This window comes from Scyliorhinus torazame, chromosome 5 (genome assembly GCF_047496885.1).
Source record: "Scyliorhinus torazame isolate Kashiwa2021f chromosome 5, sScyTor2.1, whole genome shotgun sequence".
NCBI lineage: Eukaryota > Metazoa > Chordata > Chondrichthyes > Carcharhiniformes > Scyliorhinidae > Scyliorhinus > Scyliorhinus torazame.
This window is the reverse complement of record NC_092711.1, coordinates 284,892,393-284,918,730: the sequence shown is the minus strand read 5'-3', so window position 1 is coordinate 284,918,730 and position 26,338 is coordinate 284,892,393. Positions and strand designations below refer to the sequence as shown.

The following is a 26,338-nucleotide window of genomic DNA, read 5'->3' as shown; positions in this document are numbered from 1 at the left end:
GCTTACAGGCTGGAGAAAATGACAGAGATTGGGTGAGAGTGAGACCATGGAGGCATTCAAAACCAGGATGAGTACTTTAAAATCAATACGTTGCTTGATTGGGAGACAATCAGTGTGCACAGGTGAATGGGACTTGGTATGAGTTAGAACACAGAACAACAGCTTTGGGTGCTCTCAGTACATTGGAATAATCTGGGCTAGATGACGGCTGAGATTTTCAGCAGCAACGTGAGTAATATTATTTGCAGTTAGTTTCGGTCAAGGGCTGACCTACACAATTGGCCACCCCCCCCAACCTGAGATGGCATCGTGGGGAGGCGTGTGATGGGGCGGGTGGTCACAACAAATCCTCCCCCCACCTCACCTGTTCTCGCACTGATCAAACCGACAAGCTCACTCGGAAGTATTAACTCAGCTAAACTGGTACAATTTGATTTTAAAAACCTACTGCCCAACTGGGTGGTCTGTCCAAACCTATTGAATATTGTGGTAACATCAAATGCTGTCCAACTGTTTGCCACCCAGGATAGAAAACAGACTAAAAATACAACATAATGTGAAGGCGTCGGTACGCAACAACTAGCAGAATAAGGGTGGCACAGGAATTGAAATAACATGCATAATACATATAAAAGAATTTACAGGTGGACAATTAGCATAATTTATGACCTAAGTATGAGAGCAAAGAAAAAGGCAATGCATCTGATAATATACAGAAATTCATTGAACTCATTTTCATCTGTTCAGATTGGACCTACATTATTTTTTACACTTACTGTGTATTAATAAAACCAGGATATGTATTTATGGCATATAATGCCATTGTGTGATTTTGTGCATCACAAAATATATTGCCAAAACTGAAAATGTTTGAAGCAAGAACTAATGATGTTTATAGCCGGTAACATTTTTGGGAGAAAAACGCTGGTGAAATGATGCGTGCAGCTTTATTTTTAAAATCAATGAAATTCCCATCAAGGTTTAAAGACTAAAAGAGATGAAACGAGTCAAAAAGTAATCAAAGATGAGGCAAGGTTATCATTTAATAGCCTGCAGAGTGGAAGGGTGGGTGGAAAATATTGATTTCAGGAAGGAGAATGTGGAATGAGGAGAAAGAAAAAGGTGAAGCCTAAAGATAGTGAGATGTTGAGTGATTAGTGGAAGTGGGGATTAAAAATAGCCGTATTATCACTGATCGTCAAAATGTTATCACCATCCATTTTTTAAAAAGCCTTATCTCATATTATTGTATTCTGCAATATTTGTAGAGCAGTAGCAATTTGAAAGATATGCAGTTGTTATACAGTAACCACATCAATTGTTCTCACTATCTCGAGTTACACCACAGAATGAAAGGACAGCGGTTTTGGTGGCCTTCATGAAAAAAGCACTTTACAGGCGTTTTTAAGGTCGCTTACTTAAATTTCATCAAAGAAGTAAAGTGTGTTTTTGAGGGTATTTTGTGACCTAAAGGCTTTTCTACCGATTTTGCTCTCTAGAGCCTTGGTTAGACAACACTTGGGGGTTGATTCCCCTCAAAATGAGGAAGGGATGGATTCCCCATTGCCCGATGCTGGTAGCGGGTTTCCCAATCTGGCAGAGAATGGAGTGTTGGGAATGTTTACACGAAGATCAGAGGCTGAATGCGCTCGACTGCTGAAGTGTTCCCTGACTGAAAGGGAACATTCCTGCCTGGCGATTGTCCTTCTCCAAGGCGGCCTTCAGGACGCGCGACAATGCACAATCGCCGAGCAGAAACTTATAGCCAAGTTCCGCACACATGAGTACGGCCTCAACCGGGACCATGGATTCATGTCGCATTACATTCACCCCCCACCATCTGGCCTGGGCTTGCAAAATCCTACCAAGTGTCCTGGCTTGAGACAATTCACACCCCTTTAACCTATGATTACCCCTCTCTCCAGTTGCTCCGTCTGGATCTGTAAAGACTTAATCATCTGCAAAGACTCGCATTCAAAGAATCGTCTTGCATTTTTGACTTTGTCTATATATATGTTTCTGGAACCCACCACTTCATTCATCTGAGGAAGGAGCAGTGCTCCAAAAGCTAGTGATTCGAAACAAACCTGTTGGACTTTAATCTGGTGTTGTAAGATTTCTTACTGTTCTTTTGATGTGGTCAAGGGCTACACCGCGAACCATTGACCATGGAGGAGCAACCTCCCCAATCACTAACTGCCTTGGTCACTCTCCCCACACCACTCAGGCATGAGCGTGACCCGTAGGCCCATCTATCCATGCTGACAATGGGTACCCCTCCTCCAAGTGAGCGATACTCCACTATGGGGTTCCCTGCAGCCCTCCTACCTTTTCAGACCCCCCCATTTCAGGCCCCATCACTTCAGCCCCCTCCTTTCAGGACCCCCAACCTTCCACGTGTCCCATTAAGGCCTCCCACTCCATTCCCCCTTCAATCCCACCACTTTCATGATCATGGTCCCTCTCAGGCCCCGCCCTTGGCATTGTCCACTGGCAACCCAGCACTGCACCTGGGCATCCTGGCAATGCCAACCTGGCACTCTGGGACCCGCCTCTGCCACAGACCACCCAAGGGCCCCAATGGCCTCTGAGCCCCCCTCCCCAAATGCACATTACAACTGATTTCTATTTTGCCTTGCACTGTGCCGGTGGGGACGGGAGACTCTAACTTTGAACAGGCGGAGTGTATTTAAATGAGTGTAACAACTCATTTAAATATGCAAATGTGGGCAATGAACCAGATCACATTTGAGTCCAAGTGCCGTGAGCAATTGCGCTCCATTCGGAGCCTGCCGCAAACACTGGTTAGAGGTTCTCCAGCTGTTCACCGGGTGCAATGGGGAAAGGTAGGCGTAGGCCCTTGGAGTACTTTGGGAAGTCCTGGGAGTAGATTTTCTGCACCCCCCTCCTCACCGTGTTGGGGGCCGGTTTAGCTCAGTGTGCTAGACAGCTGATTTGTGATGCAGAGCAAGGCCAGCATTACGGCTTCAATTCATTAACCGGCTGAGATTATTCATGACGGCCCCACCTTCTCAACCTTGCCCCTCGCTTGAGGTGTGGTGATCCTCGGGTTAAATTATCACGTGTCAGCTCTCTCCCTCAAAGGGGAAAGCAGCCTATTGTCATCTGGGATTATGGCAACTTTACCCTACAACGCAACACAATGCACTCAATATTTTCTCATGAAGACACTGCCTCTTTAAACAATATGACAGGATGTTCTGCAATTGTGTAAGCACACAATATTCTTTGTGAAGTAACTGTAGTTCTTTTTTTAGGAAGAATAGCCTGGATTCAAGCCAAAATATCATGATCTAAACTCTCTCAATCCTGGCATGATTTTCAAAGAAAGGTTCAAACATCATAGTTGAAGTGCGGAAACTTGCTACCATCATTCTGTGGATCCACTTTACAATTTAAATGATGTGGGTTGGGTGGGACGGTAGCCAGTGCTGTAACAAAGCAATCACTTAACATGGCCTTGGCTACTGTTGTAACTCTCACCACTGGGTGACACTTGGGTACATCCATCAATGCTGTGCTGAAGCACATATTTGTACAAGAGAAAAAGGTGATTATGTGCAGCTACTAGTCTTCGGATGATCTTCCAAAGTGGTACAGATCAACATTAGTGTCAGACATCATCAAAGAGTTTGTCACATCTTAGACACATTCTCAGCTGGAAGCAGGATGTTTGGATGGTGGTTATTAAAAATCGAAGAAGTGGTAAATACAAATTGCAGGAGGGAACATCATAGACAATAAAGTAGCTAAGCAATGAATGAACAGGAATGAGACTGAGGCCGTCTGCAGAACCTTTTTGCAGCAGATTCCTTGACATTCGTCCATAAGGCTGGAAAATTTAGATCTTGGACTTGACTGGCTAATTTCTGCTCATGTGTTCTTGCCAGTTCTCAGCTGGGACATTCAGTAGCAAGTGACAAAGGCAGAAATTTAATTGGAAAATATAGTTCAGCTTCTACAAGCGTATTTCCCCAATTCACAGAAAGTGTCTAGAAATTTAAGACTATTCCAAAGCAGCAGCAGATCATTTGGTTGATTAGGTCTGCGCCAAAACTTTCTTCCATTTGAGGCATTTGCACGCGTTGGGAGGGTCAAGTCGAGAGGTAACAAAGGGGTGAATGAGGGTTTCAACTGCAGATTAGCTGAGACAGCGGCAATGTTGGGTGATGTTACTGAGGTGGAAATAGGCAATCTTATGGCTGGCATGAACATGAGCTTGGAGGCTCAACTCAGGGCCAAATATGACATCAAGGTTGCAAACTGGATGTTGCCAGGGCAAAGGATAGAGTTTGTAGCTAGAAACTGGAGTTTGGAACATAGAGTGAAAACAAAGACTTCAGCCTTCTCATCATTTAATTGGATTAAATTTCTGCCCATCGCGTTGGATTTGTAAAATAAATTCAGAGTACCCAATTTATTTTTCCAATTAAGGGACAATTTAGCATAGCCAATCCACCTACCCTGCACATCGTTGGGTTGTGGGGTGAAACCCACACAGACACGGGGGGAGTCTGCAAACTCCACACAGACAGTGACCCGGGGCCGGGATCGAACCTGGGTCCTCAGCAGCGTAGGCAGCAGTGCTAACCACTGTGCCACAGTGCTGCCTCAGCCCATCGTGTTGGATAAGCTATCAGAAAGTCAGGTGGGTGAAGAGCAGAACTGGAGTCAATCTTTATATACCATCATAAATATTTATTTTCAGAGATGCACAATATAAACATGTACCTCCTGACCCAACAAACACATTTTCATTTGCACCTGGATATAATATGAAAGTTAATAGATAATGAAAAAATAATCACTTTCCATGAAAAGAATTACTTTGTCACATGCCTTTTACTTTTATTGTGATTATCTTACATGTGTGACCCCTTGTTTGTGCTACATCTCTCTCATTGCTTTTATGTCCTTCAACTGGCAAAAACGTCACATAATATTCCAACTGTGAATTAACTGAGATAATTTACAAACTTTCCATACTGACTTGATTTTCAAATACGTGCGGGTAGTCCTCAACTGATGCCCTTCTGTTCAAATGGCAAATTAGGGCAGTTCAAAATCAGGAAAATGATGCCCCCTCCAAACCATCATGGCTGCAATTTTCAAATACCAATGCGCAGAGCATATTTGGTACATGTCCGCCAATTTGTACCAGATGTTGATTGAACTAACCATTGTTTCTGAAAAGGGCTAGTTGATAGCCACTAGAATATGACTCTAAAAGCAATGATTTAACAATGACTTTTGTTGGGCCTTCTACAGGAGTTCTCCTCCTGATCCTACAAAAAACTTTGGGTTCACTGCTAGTTACTCAGTGATTCTGACTTGGATTTCACCCATTTGTCAAGGCCTAACTTAACTCCCTGGAGAAATAGCTTGCTGAGTGCAGGCAGTTTGTCCATAATATGTTGATGAGGCAAGTGTTTTGACTTTCTCATTGTAATCAATGGCATCGTACAGGTGCGAAATTCCACGAGAGTGGGGAAACGTAATTCCGCCAATGAGATCTCATTTCCCGATTTACCCCGTTTCTCACTTTTAACATAACATTCCTGCTTAAATGGATTATAATAAGTTTAAATATTATTACCAGGCCTCCCTGCCACATGACCCCCCCCTTCACTAAATATTCAAACAACAGCTTTAGAAGAATGGGATTCCGTCGTGGAGATCCCGCTGGGGGTGCTTGGGTAAGTATAGCTGGGGAAGAGAGGGACATGCCCAGAAACTGTCCCAGGCACAGGTTCGCATTACAACTCTGACAGCGCCAATATGGCAGTGCCAATCTGAAAGTGCCATGTTAGCATTGTGCTAGGGGCAGTGCCAGGGGCGTGTTCTCTGCAGTAACCCATTGGGGGAGCAGTTCCCATCATGTGCAGTGGGCGGGGGCGGGGGCGGGGGGGTTTGGAAGGACCAGTGCCTTTGAAGGAGGGGAGCTGCCAACGAAGGGGAGGGGGAATTGCTTGTGAGAGAGAAAGTGCCATGACACTGCCCTGGTAATAATAATAATCTTTATTAGTGTCACAAGTAAGCTTACATTAACAATACAATGAAGTTACTGTGAAAATACCCGAGTCGCAACACTATGGCGCCTATTCGGGTACACTGAGGGAGAATTCAGAATGTCCAATTCACCTAACAGCACATCTTTCAGGACTTGTGGGAGGAAATCGGAGCAGGGTGCTCTTTCTAAGGGCCGGTGCAGACTCAATGGGCCAAATGGCCTCCTTCTGCACCTTCTGATTCTATGACACCTGGAGGAAACCCATACGGGAAGAATGTGCAGACTCCACACAGACAGTGACCAAGCCAGGAATCGAACCTGGGTCCCTGGCGCTGTGAAGCAGCAGTGCTAACCACTGTGACAGGGGGATGGAGAGAGCCCCCGATAATTGTGAGGTTGGAGGGTGGTACCCTCATGGTGTGGAGAGGGGGTGGTGACCCAATACCTTTGTGGCAGTGAAGGGACACACCGATGCTTGTGTCCTCCATGGCGGTGGGGGATGAGGGGAGTTTACCTTCAGTGCTGGTCAACTTGCCCTTTAAAGATGGCACCCCTATCTCTGTGGAGCCGGCCTTGCCGGCTCTAACAGACCTCACCCGCCAATCTTTTTTGTCAGAGTGTCTGAAGGCTTGGTTTGGAAACTCGGCTGTGCATCTGAAGGGATACAGGCTGGTTTTCAGTCTGAGCCTGACTCTCTGACAAATTATGGGAAAATTCCACCCCTAGATACAAAACAAAAAAACCTATTTGCCTTTTTACATCCTGACTGACTTGCATTACAACTTTAAAAAGCTCTTTATTTGCACATGAATGTCTTCCTCTTCTCCATTTAAAATGATGCCATTTGTGGCATATATTTTTAACGTGCCCAATTCTTTTTTTTTCCAATTAAGGGGCAATTTATCATGGCCAATCCACCTATCCTGCGCATCTTTGTGTTGTGGGCATGAGATCCACACAGACACGGGGAGAATGTATAAACTCCACACGGACAGTGACCTGGAGCCTGGATTGCACCCGGGTCCTTGGCTCCGTGAGGCAACAGTGCTAACCATTGCGCCACTGTGCCATCTAGCCATTTAAGGTACACTAATGTATACACTACCTCAGAATATGTTGGAGACAGGTACAATCATGATTTTCAAAAGTGGATTGGATAACTTTCTGAAGAGAAAATAAATGCAGGGCTATGGGGGAATGGCAGGGAATTAGAATGAAATTGCTCATGCAGAGTGAACAGGGACATGACAGGTCATATAACCTTTCCTGCAACTATTTTCGGATTCAATACTCCTTTCCAAATTTTTACTTTCAGATTAGATTCACATTTTGATAGAGGAATGTACTGTCCATATGTTTTTTCAGCCTCTGAGGAGAAAGGGTGGCATCAAAAAAAGGAAAATGAACAACAGGGGCTTCAACATGGCTGGTAGGGAATCGGCAGCCAATTTTTCGCCTTGCTATTTTTTAACTTTCATTGACTTGGAACACCTTACTAAGATTTTTAACTTTGAGATAACAGTGAGACTAGCAAATGTGTCTCCAGAAATAGTTTTAACTGCAAACTTCAGTGAACGAAGATTGGAAATGGTGACAAGTCATCTGCCATTTGCCAAGTGCTCATTTCACCTTATTGGATGAAACAAATTTTGCCCCGAAACGTTTTTTGTCTTACCCTTCCTTTCTATCTATATTTTTCTCTTTCTCTCTTTATCCAATTGTTCTTTTGCTCACTTCATTTCTCTTACTATACTAATTCACCTATTCTAATTCACCACTCTTCTTTGTCATTCCCCTGTTTCTTTCTCAATCCTTCAATCTTATTTATTGTTCACGCTGGTCTCAGGTTCCCCGTTGCTCTCGGCATGTCATCATTAGCTCAACCTTCCGATAATTGACAGGACTAAATTTTTTTAAAGCTGCAGGGTAAGGGTAAAGCGGCCTAACTAACAGGGCGTCATGTCCCTCCCCAGGAACATTTGGGTCGTAATATATTTGCAGCTGTTTAATTAATTCGCTGTTAATTATAATCGGTGGGTTTGGATAAATTGTCATCAGGTTATAAAGGACAGGATGCATAAACAAATCAAACGAGGGAATGGAGATGGCGGGATTAACACAGGCTGTTACATACACTTACTGCTTTGTTCTTCACTCACCAGACGATGGAAAGTCATTTCCCCTGATAGGCTGAGAAGTGGAATTTTCCAAGCAATTGGATATTGTACCCATTTTTATTAGTAACACGGAGACTGTCCACCCAGGGAGAATTGGGCATTGTGAAGTGAGCTATATACCTCAGCAACTGATGATATATAAAATGAAATATGAGGGCAGTTATTAAAATAATCAATAAAGCTATGTTCTACATTGCAGTGAATTCCCTGAGCTACTTTGGGCATCCCATTCTAATCCATTCATTTTATCTATCTATATCTGTCTGGTTTAAGGACATACTTATTCAAAATATATGCTGAACTTTGACCATATTCCGATTGCAAAGGATGAGTTTTTTTACTCAAGAATGCAGTTAACAAATTTAACTGATTATTCATTCTCAGGCTTGAAGCTATACATGGAGGAATGTATAAGCAAAAGCAGTAAGAAAGACAATTTGTAGAATAAGAATTATTTCAAAAGTGGTCTTCAGAAAGTTTGAAAAAAAAACTGAGCATAAGCAAAGCAATTGTGGACACAGTGGGATTTTAAACTTTTTATTTATTTATGGGATGTGGTTGGTGCTGGTTAGGCCAGCATTTATTGTCCATCCCTAATTACCTTTCAGAAGGTGGTGGTAAGCAGCATTCTTGAACCGCTGCAGTCCCTGAGGTGTAGGTACACCCACAGTGCTGTTAGGGAGTCAGTTCCAGGATGTTGCCCCAGCAAGAGTGAAGGAACGAGAATATATTTCCAAGTCAGGGTGGTGAGTGACTTGGAGGCGAACCTCCAGGTGGTGGAGCTCTTGTTTGCCCAAGCCTGGATATTGTCCAGGTCTTGCTGCATTTGGGCATGGACTGCTTCATTGTCTGAGGAGTTGCAAATGGTGCTGAACATTGTGCAGTCATAGAACATAGAAAAATACAGCACAGAACAGGTCCTTCGGCCCACGATGTTGTGCCGAACCTTTGTCCTAGATTAATCATAGATTATCATTGAATTTACAGTGCAGAAGGAGGCCATTCGGCCCATTGAGTCTGCACCGGCTCTTGGAAAGAGCACCCTCCCCAAAGTCAACACCTCCACCCAACACTAAGGGCAATTTTGGACACTAAGGGCAATTTATCATGGCCAATCCACCTAACCTGCACATCTTTGGACCGTGGGAAGAAACCGGAGCACTCGGAGGAAACCCACGCAGACACGGAGAGGATGTGCAGACTCCGCACAGATAGTGACCCAAGCCGGAATTGAGCCTGGGACCCTGGAGCTGTGAAGCAATTGTGCTATCCACAATGCTACCGTGCTGCCCTTAAGAACAAATAAATCTACACTATATCATCTGCCAACACTTCTGACCTTATGATGGAAAGGAGGTCATTGATGAAGCAGCTGAAGATGGTTGGACCAAGGACACTAACCTGAGGAACTCCTGCAGTGATGTCCTGGAGCTGAGATGATCGACCTCCAACCACCACAACCATCTTCCTTTGTGCCAGGTATGACTCGAACCAGCTGAGCGTTTCCCCCCTGATTTCCATGGACTCCTGTTTAGCTAGGGCTCCTTGATACCATACTCGGTCAAATGCTGCCTTGATGCCAAGGGCAGTCACTCTCACCTCAATTTTCCAAATTCCACCCAAACTCAACAGACTTTCAGCTGCTCTCCAAATTTTCCGGTTCTACCTGTGACTGTTCCATTCATGGGTGGACTGGAAAGCCTCAGGCAATGTTTTACTACTGGAAAATCACAATTCACTTGAGTTTTAGAAGACAGTTTACAGTATGTACTCAAGAACGTTATAACCTAGGATAAGGCGTATGCTGCTTTTACTTAAAATGTTTTTGTTTATCACATGACAATATCAGACACTTTAATTTCCAATATAAACACTTGGGGCTGGATTTTCATTCTGTAAGGGTGGTGGGTTTGGAGTCAGGCGGGCTGGCAATTTCATGCTACCAACCAATGTGCCAGCCTGCCAACATGCCCCTGTTACTGGCCTATTTTCAGATGGCTGGGTGGGTGAAGGCTGATGTGTTGGGTGCTCTGGATCTGTGGAACACATACAGGCCACCAACACTTAAAATAGTACAACACTATTTTATTAAGTTAGAAACTGTTGAACATACTTTCACTGTGGGTTAACACGATGTTAGATTAAACTAAAGACCTATGCCTGTCCTAACCAGTCTATGCACTCAGCACATGGTGAAGATCTGTGCTGTAAGCTGTAAGCTCTGTCCTTCTGAGAGGCTGTATCCCGAATGAGCGGGAAAAATGATGCCCTCTGTCTATATAGTGAGTGTACTCTAACTGGTGATTGGCTGCGGTGTTGTGTGTGTTGATTGGTGTTGCTGTGTGTCCATCAGTGTGTGTGTCAGCACCATGATATACTGGTGTATATTATGACAAAGGCTACTTGCCCTGTTATTGTCGGATGATAGTAAGGCCAATTTAAGTGTCTGTCAAGGACATTCATCAGAAACCATTTCCAGAGGGCAGATGGACGTCTCGCTGTGGCTGAAGATTGACAGATGGATGGAACTGCCTTGTGGCAGCTGACAAGGCGGGTGGGGTGGGGGGACATCTAGTGGTGGATATTTTAATTCACCCTCCACCCTCTATGATCCTGGTCCAGTGTGGATCAAAGGCCATAGCTATTGTATGGAGGAGCTTCCCCTCCAAACTCAGAGCTGCGGACACATTTTATTTTTAAACACCCTAAAGTCTCCAGAGGGCTTCTCTGCCTTGAGGCACCCTCGTTGTTTCCTACTTACTTTAAAACATTTTTTTTTTATTGTACCCAATTCATTTTTTCCAATTAAGGGGCAATTTAGAGTGGCCAGTCCACCTACTCTGCACATCTTTGGGTTGTGGGGGCTAAACCCACGCAAACATGGGGAAAATGCGCAAACTCCGCACGGTCAGTGACCCAGAGTCGGGATCGAACCTGGGACCTCGGCCCCGTGAGACAGCAGGACTAACCCACTGCGCCATCTTGCTGTTGTTTCCTACTTACTATGGCAGCTCCCCTCTCTCCAAGGCTCTTGGAGGCAAGCTCTTAATTGCCTGCCTTCCTGAACGTATGCATTCCTGACCTGGAATTCAGTCTGGCATCAGAATCAGGACTCTGGGACTGAAATCCAGCCCTTAGGGCTATAAATTCCTCTGCGGACTAAATAGGTTCATGATTTTGTTCTGAATACCACAAAAAGCTCCTGCAAGCTATTGCTTTGTCCTTCCAGAATGTTGTGAATGGACAGCCTCCGTTCAGTTTCGAATGGGTATGGTCCATCACACAAAATAGATTCCTTAAAGACTGCAGTTTCGCAGCATAATTTGGGAAGCAGTTTGGGTTGAATCCTAACTGCTGGAAAATGGGTGTGCTGAGGTTGAATCGGAAGTTACAATGCAGGAAATCCGAAACAGGAACCAAATTAAACCTGAACTGCCTCACTTCCAGTTTGAACTGAGGCAAGAGGAATCACCTTCCCTGGAATTGGGATCTTAGTCGAACATCGGATACCTCCCTCCCCCATGACCCCCCCCCCCCCCCCCGCCCCCCCCCCCCCCCCCCCCCCCCCCCCCCAACCTCACAATTGAAACCTCTGACCACCATGGGAAACCCCACTTCAACAATCCAGACTCCACTTGCCATAATTTATTTCTCAGGTCTAAGTGGAACTCACTTCAGCTGTCAGCTGACATGATCTTTATGACATAACATGATATGATTTATTTTGAGGATCACTTGGGCACAACTTCCCTCACCTGCCTGACTGATGCTGAGGGAGGCATAAGAAAGATGCACTCTTGCCTCCAATCCTGGAGGAAAATTAGACAAAATTCAGGTTCAACCCATGTCCTCCCCATTTTTGATGGGGTGAAATTCAAATGAATGTACTTTCTGATGATTCTACCATATCTGGCAGGTAATTTATTATCAATAATATAAAATGCTGTGCACATTTTTAAACACATTCACTGGGCTTGGATGATGTCCATAAACCATTGGACTTCATTAGTGCATCTCTCAGCCTCCCTATGAACCTTTGACTATTGACTCTAAAAGCAGCTTTGACTAATTTTGTACAATTCCCATTTGATCTATCTTTTTCCATTGGCTGAAATGCTTACTTCGAATGTATAATTTAGCAGGAATTGCAGCCAATTGCATTTTGAAAGTACGGTAAATCCCTGTTTTAAGTCTCCCCTTTTAAGTGGTTTTGTTTAAAGGGCTGTATTTTTTACGTCTGGGTTTCATTTAAAATGCAGTATTCCCCGTTGTAAAATGCGCGAGCAGTGGTTGAGGAACTCTTTTGTTTTTTAAAATAATTCTATACTACACTGCATCTTACAGTATAGATACTTCACCCAACTTACCTCTTCCGGGGCCCTCGAGTCTCCCCTCACTCCACCTCTTATGGGTAAGCCACCCCCAGGCCCAACCCCTGGCACAGGCAACCTGGCACCTGGGCACCTTGGCACTACCATCCTGGCACCCTGGCAGCACCAAGGTGGCACTGCCAGGGTGCCCAATGGCAGTGCCGAAGGTACCAGGCTGGCAGTGCCAAGGTGGCCAGGTGCCAGGGGGAGTGCCAGGATGCCACACTGCCCTGTCCCTGACCACTCGGGTGCCTCAACTTCGTAGCTAGAACACTCGAGGTGCCATCACGACTGGTTCACAATTTTGTGATCCGGTACCAAACGACGCCAGGTTGAGGCCTCGCTGGCGATACCGGTGATTCCTGCACCCTGGGTGAATTGGGAGAGCGCATAATTAAATGAGCCTAATGGATCATTCAAAAATGCTTGCCGGGATCTCGCCCAGTCAGAGCGAGATCCAGATCGCTGCACGACCTGAGATTCCGTTGAATCTAGCGAGACGTTTTGAGCATCGTGATTCTTGCAAGAGGCCTCTCATGAGAGTCAATGGCCTCGATCCTCCACCAAGTATTTGTATGGTGATATATTGCTGGAATGAAGCCTTCCATCAAGGCAGCAATTTTAAAGTCACTTACTGTACAGTACAGTGCGATATTTCAGACTGTAGGTACAATATTCCACATTTTACATTGGGTTTTTTCCAAGCAAAAATTGTCCTCAGGAACCTAATTCTGGCTTTAACATTGATTCCTTTGGGAAACTATGCTCCACTGAAAGGAGTTTCACTTAAAGTGGCGATTTTCAGGAACGCAATTGCCTCTTTACGTGAGGACTCCCTGGGTATTTTTGATTCTACTCAGATGTGTAGCTAACTTTTAAAACAAAATGGAATTCTTAGAATGGGAAGTATTTAAACTTGCGTGGCAGGGGGGATGGGATCCCAAGAGTAGGATTAGATAGGTCAGATTCAGATCAGGAAAATGGAGGGAGAACATTAGCTCGTGATGTAGAAAATGTAGCGATAGACTTGAAATACAGGAGAAGCAATGTTTAAAAAGCAAGGGAAACTGGCAGGGTTAATCTGTTTATATTTTAATCCAAGGAATATTACAAACAAGGTAGATGGGTTAAGGGCACAGATAGACACATAGCAGCAGGATGTCATTGCTATAATGGAAACCTGGCTCAAGGAGGGGCAAAATTGGCAGCTCAAAATCCCTCATTATAGAGTTTTCAGACATGATAGAGTGGGAGATAAAAATGTAGGGGGAGTAGCACTAATGGTTAAAGAATCAATTCCAGTTGTGAGAAGGGATGATATACTAAACGGGTCAACAAATGAGGATAAATCAATGGAAAACCAGTGGGAAGCACTAAAAAGCGAGATCCTAAATGTACAAAGTAGACATGTCCCCACCAAAAATAAGAGTGGTATTGCAAAATATAGACTCCCCTGATTATCTAGAGGAATACAGGGGAAGTTCAAACGGAAAAAGAAAGCTTACTATACACTGCAGAAAGCCTAGGCGAGTATAGGAAGTGCAGGGATGATGTAAAAAAGGAAATCAAAGAGAGAGCATCAAAAATTAGCAAGTAAAGTTTAAGAAAACCCAAAGGTGTTTTACCAATATATTAATCATGGAATCATAGAATTTACATTGCAGAAGGAGGCCATTCGGGCCATCGATCTACACCGGCCCTTGGAAAGAATACCCCACCCAAACCCACACCTCCACCTATCCCTGTAAGCCAGTGACCCCACCTAACCTTGATGGACACTAATGGCAATTTAGCAATGCACCTAACCTGCACATCTTTGGACCGTGGGAGGAAACCGTCAATGATAAAAGTTTAGTTAAGGAAAAAGTGGGACCTATCAGAGATGAAGAAGGGAACTTGTATGTCGATGCAGAGGCTGTGGGAAGGGGTTTAAATGAAAGGACAGCGATGATGCGGATATAGTAGTCCAGGAGGAACACTGTGAGATATTGGATAGGATAATCATAAAGAGAAAGGAAGTACCCGAAGGGTTTGAATCCTTGAAAGTTGATAAGTCACCATGGACAGATGGATTGCTGAAGGAGGTTATGGAGGAGATAGCAGATGCTCTGAGGATGATTTTCCAATTCTTACTAGATATCTGCGAGGTACTGGATGACAGGAGAAATGCAAATGTGGTTCCATTGTTTAAAAAAGGATCAAAGGAAATGCCAAACAATCAAAGGAAATGCCAAACCGACCTTTGTCGGTGGTGGACAAATTAGTAGAATCAATCCTGAGAGATAGGATTAACTGTCACATAGAAAGGCATGGACTGGTCAGGGATAGTCAGCATTGATTTGTTAAAGGAAGGTCTTGCCTCACAAATTTGATTGAAGAAAGCACAACAGCGCCTATACTTCCTCAGGAAACTAAGGAAATTCGGCATGTCCACATTGACTCTTACCAACTTTTAAGATGCACCATAGAAAGCATCCTATCAGGCTGCATCACAGCCTGGTATGACAATTGCTCGGCCCAGGACCACAAGAAATTTTAGAGAGTCGTGAACACCGCCCAGTCCATCACACGAACCTGCCTCCCATCCATTGACTCCATCTACACCTCCCGCTGCCTGGGGAAAGCGGACAGTATAATCAAAGATCCCTCCCACCCGGCTTACTCACTCTTCCAACTTCTTCCATCGGGCAGGAGATACAGAAGTCTGAGAACACGCACGAACAGACTCAAAAACAGCTTCTTCCCCACTGTCACCAGACTCCTAAATGACCCTCTTATGGACTGATTTCATTAACACTACACCCTGTATGCTTCATCCGATGCCAGTGCTTTTGTAGTTACATTGTGTATGTTGTGTTGCCCTATTATGTATTTTCTTTTATTCCCTTTTCTTCTCATGTACTTAATGATCTGTTGAGCTGCTCGCAGAAAAATACTTTTCACTGTACCTCGGTACACGTGACAATAAACAAATCCAATCCAATCCAATCCAATTCTTTGAGGAAGTGACAAGAAGACTTGATGAAGGTAGTGCAGTGGATATTGTGTAAATGGATTTTAGCGAGGCGTTTGACAAGGGACCACATGGCAGATTGGTCAAAAAAGTAAAAACCAGGGTGGCACAGTGATGCAGTGGTTAGCACTGCTGCCTCACAGCGCCAAGGACCCAGGTTTGACCGCAGCCCCGGGTCACTGTCCATATGGAGTTTGCACATTCTCCCCATGTCTGCGTGGGTCTCACCCCACAAACCCAAAGATGTGCAGTGTAGGCAGATTGGCCACGGTAAATTGGCCCTTAATTGGAAAAAATGAATTGGATACCCTAAATTTATTTTTTAAAAAGCGAAAGTCCTTGGGATACAGGGAAATGTGGCAAACTGGATAAAAAGTTGGTTTAGTAACAGGAAACAAAGGGTGATGGCCAATGGCTGCCCTTACAAATAGAAAGTTGTTTCAAGTGGTGTTCCACAGGGCTTGGTTTTGGGGCCCTTACTGTTTGTGTTATATTTTAACGATTTGGACGTCAACGTGGGAAGTACGATTGGGAAATTTGCAGATGACACAAAGGTTGGTTGAGTGATGGACAGTGTAGATGATAGCTGTAATCTCCACAATAATATAGATGGGTTGGTGGAGTGGACGATAAAGTGGCAGATGGAATTCAACACCAAGAAGTGTGAAGTCATGCATTTAAGGAGGGCAAGAAATTAACACGATAAATGGGAATATACTATGAGGGGTAGATGAAGTGAGAGAACTTGGCATACAAATATGCAGGTCCATAAAGGCAGCAGTTCAAGTAGACAAGGTTGTAAAGAAAGCATATGGAATGCTCTCCTTCATTGGCAGACGTATAGAATATAAAAGTAAGGATAAATGGAATTGTATAAAAAAAACTGATGACGTCATAACTGGAGTAACGTGTGCAGTTCTGGTCACCACATTACAAGAAGTAATTGCTCTGGAGAGAGTGCAGAGGAGGTTTACAAGAATGTTGCCAGGGCTAGAAAAGTGTAGCTACAAGGAGAGATTGGATAGGTTGGGGTTATTTTCCTTGGAACACACAAGGCTTGATTGAGTGTACAGAATTATGAGGGGACGAGATAGAGTGGACAGGATAAAATTGTTTCCTTTGGTGGAAAATTCCAGAACCAGGGGACACAGATTCAAGATAAGAGGCAGAAGGTGTAGAGGGGACACAAGGAAGAACATTTTTTACGCAAAGGGTAATGGGTGTCTGGAATACGCTGCCTGAGTTGGTGGGGGAGGCAGAAACCCTATGCTCTTTTAAAAAGTACCTGGATCTGCACCTTAAGTGCTGTGCGTTACAGGCCTTAGAGCTGTGTGCAGGAAGGTGGGATTAGAAAGGGCACCTGGGTGTCTTTGGGCTGGCATGGACAAGGTGGGCTGAATGGCCTCCGGTGCTGTCACTTTTCTATGGTTCTAAACTGATACAAATATATTTGCTTTTATTTCAGAAAAAGTGAAAAACACAGATAAATAATGTATAAATTAGTCTCTTCTGTTGCTTCTAACAGACAAGTAAAACAACAACTCTAGAAATGTTCTGAAGTTCTGATTAACAATTCAGTGGAACACAGATAAATATCTTCTCTGTCAGTTTGAAAAGATACTGCAGGTTTAAATCAAGTAAGGTTACACATATGTAGGTAGTTAATCATCCTGTTTCCAGGATATCTCATCAATCCCATCCTGCTCCCTGTTATGTTAAGGTCTTCCCACCCTGTCCCAGTCCTCTACACTGTTTATTTAACCCTATTCCTTCTCTGGAGTTTGAAAAAAAAAAACTAGGTTCAAATTATAGTTTGGGTTACTAAAAAAGGTTAACTAAAAGTCATAGCTTCATAAACAATGAATTTACTTTCTTCTAACACTAAAGTGCTGCTTTTTCATTCTGAGAGTCGTCTTTGTGCAAATTATTATTTATCAGCCCGGATATCCCTGAATAATGCACTCTTCAGTTCATTTTGATCAGTAGCGAGCGTTGCTTGGCATAAAACAAACCATTTGACTTGCAAGTGACGAAAGGATGTTCGACGCTGGGCATTTCATCAACAGGTAGAACACTTCCACAGGCAGTGATATATTCATAATACACTCAACTGCGTCTGCTGAAAATAATTTCTGCCTCATGGCAGGATAAGAGGTGAGTAACTAAGCTGACTTTAGGAAAGCGTGAGGAATTTTGGCTTGTTCTTTTTGGGAAATAAGAAACTTTGAAATGACTCAACCAAAGTTTACAAGCTTGTAAAGGAATTGATAAATCAATCCAGACAATTCTATTCCCTGTGATGATGGGTATAAAAAAACAGGAAGCACAAGTGAAAAGTCAGGAAATCCATGCTTAGTAAAGTAAAGAATCACCAGACAATATGTGGGTGTAGTTTACAATAGAATAGCCATACGTAGAATTAATGAAGGGAATATAATGGGGATAAAGGCCCGAATCTGATTGTCAATAGTTGGAATTTATTCCTTTCAAAATGAACATGACAAAGAAACAGACTGGAACAAGTTGAAGTGAGCGCAATAAATAGGTTCAAAACTAAATAGATTTAGGAAAGATAAGGTGGGGCTGTTTGGCTGAAAACATATTTGATCTGGTGATATTTCCTTTCTCCTGATTTTAACTGTACTACCTTAGACCACTTGGTAGCACTCTTTAATTCTGGAACCTTCAGTTCCATAAGGAATTCATAATTTGGACTGATATTCCTGTTCAGTGCACGTGCCTGCTTAATTGCAATTTTCCGCCAAAACTGGCTAAGAGGGCAGAGTCAGAAGGATAATATAGGAGAATACTTAAAACATTTCCTTGCTTTTACCTATGACCAGTTCTTGTTTATTAACTTTGCAATGCTCATTATTGTTATTTTATGTTCATTTTTATACGGTTCTGTATTAGTTCCTATATATATATGGAGGCATTCCAATGGTTATTAGTTATTACATAAGGGCCAGAATTCTCCACCCGTTGGGATTATTTTTTCCTGCTGGCAACGCAGCGCATCCCAGCCCATGGGTTTCCCAGCGTCGTGGGGTGGCTTCAATAGGAAATCCCATTGTCAAGTGGCGGGAAGAGAGAATCCTGCCACCAGCGAATGGTATGCTTCCAAGGAACATGTGGCTGGGGATATCCTTGTGTATTCTTCCTCTCTCAATATTTTTATAATCAGGATTAGGTGCTCCCCTGTGAGTGGTATTGAAATCTTTGCGAAGGCTTTAATGATTTTACATAGGTTGGAATAGATAGAAACACCCTGGGATTGTAAAATCTGGAACAGTGATCAGCAAAAAAGCATGTGGGAATGCCTTTCCAGTGGCTATCAATGGCCTTCCATTGGAGCACCACACTATATCGCCCCTGCTTTCATCAAGTTCTTTTCTCTTCTCTTGCAAGTGTGTCGTAAGTGTTAATGACTTTTGTAGAAAGGAGGGAAGAACAACATTTGTGGAGGGGACACTGGGAGGACCCGGATCCTCTTGCTATACTCTTTCAAGGTCAGAGGGACCAGCACACTCCTGCTGCTCACGTCCTCGGCCACTTCCATCCATGCCTGCTTTTTCAGAGAGACTATCCTCTTCCTGCCTTAACAGAGTTCACCTCACTGTAGCTCCTCAGGTCACACAGTTAAGAGTGAGAGAACCAGGGAGTAGACTTTCCTGGTCTCCTCTCCATTCTTGTGGTAGCTGCACCCTCAAAAAAAACCATATTATGCTTAACGCTCTCCCTGATTGATTAGGGTACCTGAGGTGAGATTACAATATTGTGATTCTATGAAAGAACTTCAATGAAACATGTTCATTCACCATCCAGGTTTCCAACCTGCAAATCATCCTGCCATTCTGACAGGGACTAAATGCAACAAATTCCACTTGTTAACTCTGTTTTTTTCTCCACATTTTCAGTCGGACATGCTTAGTATTTCCAGTATGTTCTGTTTTGATTTCATATTTCTCGCCTTCTAGTCTCTTGCTTTTGGATTGCTTTTTTATAACTAGATTGCTTTAATTGATGTTGTCATATTGACTGAATCCACAGTACTGAATACTATGAATTTCTATTGGATTGATCCGTGATTCTGCTTGACAGTGGTTCTGCAGTATGTATGGCTGACCAGGAAACTCTCCTGCTCTTAGTGCCTTCCATCAGGCATATTGGAAGAATCTACAGGTTGATAACCAACCTGTTTGGTCACACAATGAACACATCTTGCATGTATCCAGAGATCCAGGAGAAAGGAATCTCAGAATGGCAGATTGAAACCCTGGAGTTGGTTCCAAGTTGAAGCCGTCCAGGCTGGAGCAACGTTTGTAGAGAATTCCAAGGCTTATTTTCAAAACATGGAGAGTGGAAACCCTCATGAGATATGCAGAATTTCAATTGGACTAGTTGGCTCACAGTGTGACGAATATCTGGGTGGGTTGTAATGGAATTCATGGAATCTTCTTGGGTTGCATCTGTCATTTGCTTTGGAGAGTGGTATGTCTGACCACAGTTCACCTGTTAATTCACATGTACCACAAACTCACCTTGAATATTTAAATATTCGATGATATGGTAAATTGTTTATATTTTCAATATAACTAGAGATATAACTTGAGTGAAGGAATAGTGAATATTTGAATCATATTATTGTGTTTGTACTGAAATCTTTCCAACCATTTTGCCTGGTGCAATGTAGTTCATTTATCACAGAATCCCGAGAGTGCAGAAGGAGGCCATTTGGTTCATTGAATCTGCGCTCTAAAAGACCGCCCCACCTAGACCCAATCCCCCACCCACACCCATTACTCCACCTAACGAGCTCATCCTTGTACACTAAGGGGCAATTTAGCATGGACAATACACCTAACCTGCACATCTTTTGACTGTGGGAGGAAAACTGAGCACCCGGAGGAAACCTACGCAGACATGGGGAGAATGTACAAACTGCATACAGTCACCCAAGGTTGGAATCAAACCCGGGTTCCTGGCATTGAGGGGGCAGTGCTAACCAATATGCCACCATGCCGCCCCCAATAAATGTTTTATTTTTTGTACTCATCAGCAGGCTCCTGTCCAATTTGTGCAGTAACTTCATGGTTTCATATTTTCCTTCTGGGATCTGACTTGTCCAGTAGTAACATCAGCTAGGTTAGTAACACTAAGGTAAACCTAGTGACCTAACCTATTTTGATGCATTAGTCAATCAATTGGGTAGAATCACCAACGGAAATTTGTGAATGTGAATTGGAAGGATGTTACTCTGTAAAGAACGAAAGTGGATAAGAGAGAAAAAAAACAAGATCAGGATTTTACACTCCCCCCCCCCCCCTTCCCCCCACAGAGGGTTGATATGTGGGGGGCAGTGAAATTGCATGGACAGAATTTCTACCTATCCAACTGATGGGGCCAGCAGAGCCTCAGAAAGGAAGCTCACCCTTGCCGCAATTAAGGCTCTTAAGTGACAAATTAAAGCCACTTAAGAGCCTTTTTCCACCCAGCCTCAACGCTTAGGCTTGCGGGTAAATGAAAGATTGAAAGATCAGAAGGGGAAACAGAAAAATGACCAAAGTTACATCTTGTGAGGGAAGGTGGATGGGGGAGCACCTCCGTCAGAAGCCCCCTTCTGACTGGGGGCATCCTCCCTCAATACCTGGAGGCCCCTGGAACCCCCTTCATCCCCGGCTTTTTCCCCAGGTGACCTAAACGCCCCCCTGGTGATCCCCTAGGTGTCCGCACCCCGGGATCCCTGCAACTTACCTTCACTTTGTTCCAGGCACGCTGCTGCAGTGTCTCTTCTGGTCACTGCAGCACAGTTCCTGGAGGGGCTGAAAAGCTCTTCAAGACGGGACTACCCCAAGTGAGAACAGAATTCCCACCTTCTGACAATTAATGCTCATTAGAGCGTGAAACGAAAGCGGGCCTATCAGAGTCAGCAGGGATGTGTTCCCTGCCAACTCTCCAGGTGTATCCGCCTTCCTAAATACTCAGGCACAAAAATATCACCTTATTGGAAATAAATAAACGTAACCTCACCTGCATGAGACTGTGATTGTTCCATTTACGTCAATGACCAACTGTTTGTCAGATATATTCAGTTCTGGCGCAGTCCAATAGAGTTGAGAAGCTGAACCTTAATAAAGAAAAATCAGAACATGCACTTAGTTACAACCTATATACTGAGTAGTTCAAATTAGGCCAATTGTAGTGGAGCACTGCTAAACCAGATCATGAGCAGTTACTGTAGACACTGAAAGTGAAGTTCATACACTTTATTAGCATGATCAGGTTACAGTTTTTGTTGATATTTTACATTGGTCATCCAGGTGAAAGAACAAAATAGAAGGTACATGACTGATTTCAAACAGACCAAAACCGACATATACCTGGCATGACCGAAGTGCCATCAGGTGTATTAAACAATGGGAATTCCAAACAACAGTCTTAATGTTGAGAATGGAGGATCAACATTGTAAAAACCCTTCTTTATCTCCTCTCCCCACTCTCGCTCAGTGTCATTGCTGGCCATGTAATTATTTGTGAGTTGGACGAGCAAGATCCAGACCGGCACTAATGCCCTTCTGGGAATTATCGTCAATTGCCACATTTCAAAAAGAGAGCACTGATTGGTTGTCTCTTCTTTGCTGAATAGGCATTCTCAGCATATGATGAACCATCTCTGATATGTGTCTGTAAACAGATGGAATTAACAAGACTAAATGGAGGAGAAGTTGAACACACTACGGCCTGTTTTGCGCCTGAAATTGTACCCTCCTGTTGAAAATTAGCCATTCCTTTGCTACCTCGTGTCTAGCTGATGAATTATAAAAGTGGGCCTTTAAATGGATGAGCAGCCCACATGCCTGAAACAGGAACAAGGCTGTTTAGATATATAAATCTAGACCTCAAAAGTAAAATTCAGGTATAAATAGGTGGAACATGCATGGTCTAACTCAATTACACATGGCACTGAGCAGCGAACGGTGCTTACAGGAATCACAGTTGGCAGTTCAAAAAAACATCCAGGAAAGCTTGAGGAGGGCTCCGAGGAGGCCCACAAATAAATGTTGGCCCATGGCAGGCCTGCTGAGGGCCCTGCCCCCATGATCACTTCCTTCTTCATGGGTCTGAATTTTATTTAATTTATCTGTGGCCCTGGTCAATAATTATTGTCTATATAATTATTTTCAGTCGTTACAAAACCTAAGTGGACTAAATGCTATGCTCAGGAACAAGTCTTTTATGTTACAAGCTGTAACAGCTGCAGGCACAGAAGGCCCATTTTGAAGTGGTGTTGAAAAATGTTGCTCAAGGCATTTTGTTTTTCTGCTTAGATGTCAAGATTCATGATTTCAGTGCCCCTTACACCCTGCTACTAGATTACCCATTTAGCACATATTTCTGCCTGACATTACTGCCAACTTCCACCGTTGATACATAAATACATATTAATTTAACTAAGTGTACATGGGACATCAAACATTTTAGTACATGTTTACCACTATAATTCTCTTTTTACAACCCTAGGAATTACTGTTGATGATATTGGCAAATGAATGTTTAACACATTTGTGTGACATTCCTATCTTCTGCTACACTGTTGGCCGTAGTCCAATCATATTAAATGAGTTAATGTGTCCATTGAAATAGTGGACAGAGGAATACCATAAAAAGTGCTAAATGTTCATGCACCAATATCTCCAGTACTTCTGTCCAGCCTTAGATATGACCATCAATCAAAGAGGTGAGTCATCTGAACAACTCAGATCAATTTTGAGAGGAATGTTAGCCAAGGCACCTGGATAACTCCCCTACTGTTTTAATATTGCCAATTAACCATTTGAGCCACCTGCCCAGCAGACAGCATGTTGGTTTTTAATATCACATTTAATAGGGTGACGCCTCCTATCACGTGACACTCCTCAGTTCTGCAGTGTTATGTCAATCACGGTTATGTACTCAGATGATGGAGTGGAATCTGACTTCTAGCTTTCTGAATCACTGCCGAGCGTGTTAGCAATTAAGTCGATTTCGGCGTGAGAACAGCTGGTGAGTCAGTTTCAGCGGGAGCATTGCGGAAGTGGTTGCTGGGAGGTAGGTCTGTCCTTTAAAAGCACTTGTCTTTGCAGGGGCAGGCCAGTCGATTTCGGCGGGAGAATCAGCTGGTGAGTCAGTTTCAGCGGGAGCATTGAGGAAGTGGCTGCTGGGAGGTAAGTCAACCTTTAAAAGCACTTGTCTTTGCAGGGGCAGGCCAGTCGATTTCGGCGTGAGAACAGCTGGTGAGTCAGTTTCAGCGGGAGCATTGCGGAAGTGGTTGCTGGGAGGTAAGTCAGTCCTTTAAAAGCACCTGTCTTTGCAGGGGCAGGCCAGTCGATTTCGGCGTGAGAACAGCTGGTGAGTCAGTTTCAGCGGGAGCATTCAGGGAGTGGCTGCTGGGAGGTAAGTCAACCTTTAAAAGCACTTGTCTTTGCAGGGGCAGGCCAGTCGATTTCGGCGTGAGAACAGCTGGTGAGTCAGTTTCAGCGGGAGCATTGCGGAAGTGGTTGCTGGGAGGTAGGTCTGTCCTTTAAAAGCACTTGTCTTTGCAGGGGCAGGCCAGTTGATTTCGGCGTGAGAACAGCCGGTGAGTCAGTTTCAGCGGGAGCATTGAGGAAGTGGCTGCTGGGAGGTAAGTCAACCTTTAAAAGCACTTGTCTTTGCAGGGGCAGGCCAGTCGATTTCGGCGTGAGAACAGCTGGTGAGTCAGTTTCAGCGGGAGCATTGCGGAAGTGGTTGCTGGGCAGTGGGTCTGTCCTTTAAAAGCACTTGTCTTTGCAGGGGCAGGCCAGTCGATTTCGGCGGGAGAATCAGCTGGTGAGTCAGTTTCAGCGGGAGCTTTGAGGAAGTGGCTGCTGGGAGGTAAGTCAATCTTTAAAAGCACTTGTCTTTGCAGGGGCAGGCCAGTCGATTTCGGCGTGAGAACAGCTGGTGAGTCAGTTTCAGCGGGAGCATTGCGGAAGTGGTTGCTGGGAGGTAAGTCTGTCCTTTAAAAGCACTTGTCTTTGCAGGGGCAGGCCAGTCGATTTCGGCATGAGTGGAGCTGGCTGGTTAGTCAATTTCAGCAGGAGCTGAGAATTTTTCTTTTTTTTTAAAATTAGTTTTTTAGGCGGGAACAGGAAGTCGACCCGCGGACGTCTGGGAAGACCCTCACCAATAAATTCTGGTGGAGAGGAAACCCGAGACACTACACGTGTAGTGTCTCCCACCCGCCCTCCTCCTCTAACCTAATAATAAAACCCATTGGTCTGAGGTAAGTACCATATTTTATTATATTATTATTATTTTTTATAAAAATTTAATTTAGTTGTTAGCCAGATCTTGGCAGAAAGTAAGAGGAATGGCAGGGAAGGGAGTGCAATGTTCCTCCTGCAGGATGTTTGAGGTGAGGGATGCAGTTAGTGTCCCTGCTGATTTTACCTGCAGGAAGTGCTGCCATCTCCAGCTCCTCCAAGACCGAATTAGGGAACTGGAGCTGGAGTTGGAAGAACTTCGGATCATTCGGGAGGCAGAAGGGGTCATAGATAGCAGCTTCAGGGAATTAGTTACACCAAAGATTGGAGATAGGTGGGTAACTGTAAGAGGGGCTGGGAAAAAGCAGTCAGTACAGGGATCCCCTGCGGTCCTTCCCCTGAGAAACAAGTATACCGCTTTGGATACTTGTGGGGGGGACGACTTACCAGGGGTAAGCCATGGGGTACGGGCCTCTGGCACGGAGTCTGTCCCTGTTGCTCAGAAGGGAAGGGGGGAGAGGAGCAGAGCATTAGTAATTGGGGACTCTATAGTCAGGGGCACAGATAGGAGATTTTGTGGGAGCGTGAGAGACTCACGTTTGGTATGTTGCCTCCCAGGTGCAAGGGTACGTGATGTCTCGGATCGTGTTTTCCGGGTCCTTAGGGGGGAGGGGGAGCAGCCCCAAGTCGTGGTCCACATTGGCACTAACGACATAGGTAGGAAAGGGGACAAGAATGTCAGGCAGGCTTTCAGGGAGCTAGGATGGAAGCTCAGAACTAGAACAAACAGAGTTGTTATCTCTGGGTTGTTGCCCGTGCCACGTGATAGTGAGATGAGGAATAGGGAGAGAGAGCATTTAAACACGTGGCTACAGGGATGGTGCAGGCGGGAGGGATTCAGATTTCTGGATAACTGGGGCTCTTTCTGGGGAAGATGGGACCTCTACAGACAGGATGGTCTACATCTGAACCTGAGGGGCACAAATATCCTGGGGGGGAGATTTGTTAGTGCTCTTTGGGGGGGTTTAAACTAATGCAGCAGGGGTATGGGAACCTGGATTGTAGTTTTAGGGTAAGGGAGAATGAGAGTATAGAGGTCAGGAGCACAGATTTGACGTCGCAGGAGGGGGCCAGTGTTCAGGTAGGTGGTTTGAAGTGTGTCTACTTCAATGCCAGGAGTATACGAAACAAGGTAGGGGAACTGGCAGCATGGGTTGGTACCTGGGACTTCGATGTTGTGGCCATTTCGGAGACATGGATAGAGTAGGGACAGGAATGGATGTTGCAGGTTCCGGGGTTTAGGTGTTTTAGTAAGCTCAGAGAAGGAGGCAAAAGAGGGGGAGGTGTGGCGCTGCTAGTCAAGAGCAGTATTACGGTGGCGGAGAGGATGCTAGATGGGGACTCTTCTTCCGAGGTAGTATGGGCTGAAGTTAGAAACAGGAAAGGAGAGGTCACCCTGTTGGGAGTTTTTTATAGGCCTCCTA

At 44.4% G+C, this 26,338-nt stretch overlaps 1 protein-coding gene across 1 annotated transcript in view; it reads right to left on the bottom strand.

The window, feature by feature from the left end:
• kdrl (kinase insert domain receptor like) overlaps positions 1–26,338 on the bottom strand; it is a 283,571-nt gene that overhangs the window by 221,802 nt on the left and 35,431 nt on the right. Inside the window, exon 2 of the mRNA XM_072505640.1 lies at positions 21,622–21,718. Coding sequence (XP_072361741.1) covers positions 21,622–21,718 — 97 coding nt within the window. The remainder of the gene's footprint in view (positions 1–21,621; positions 21,719–26,338) is intronic.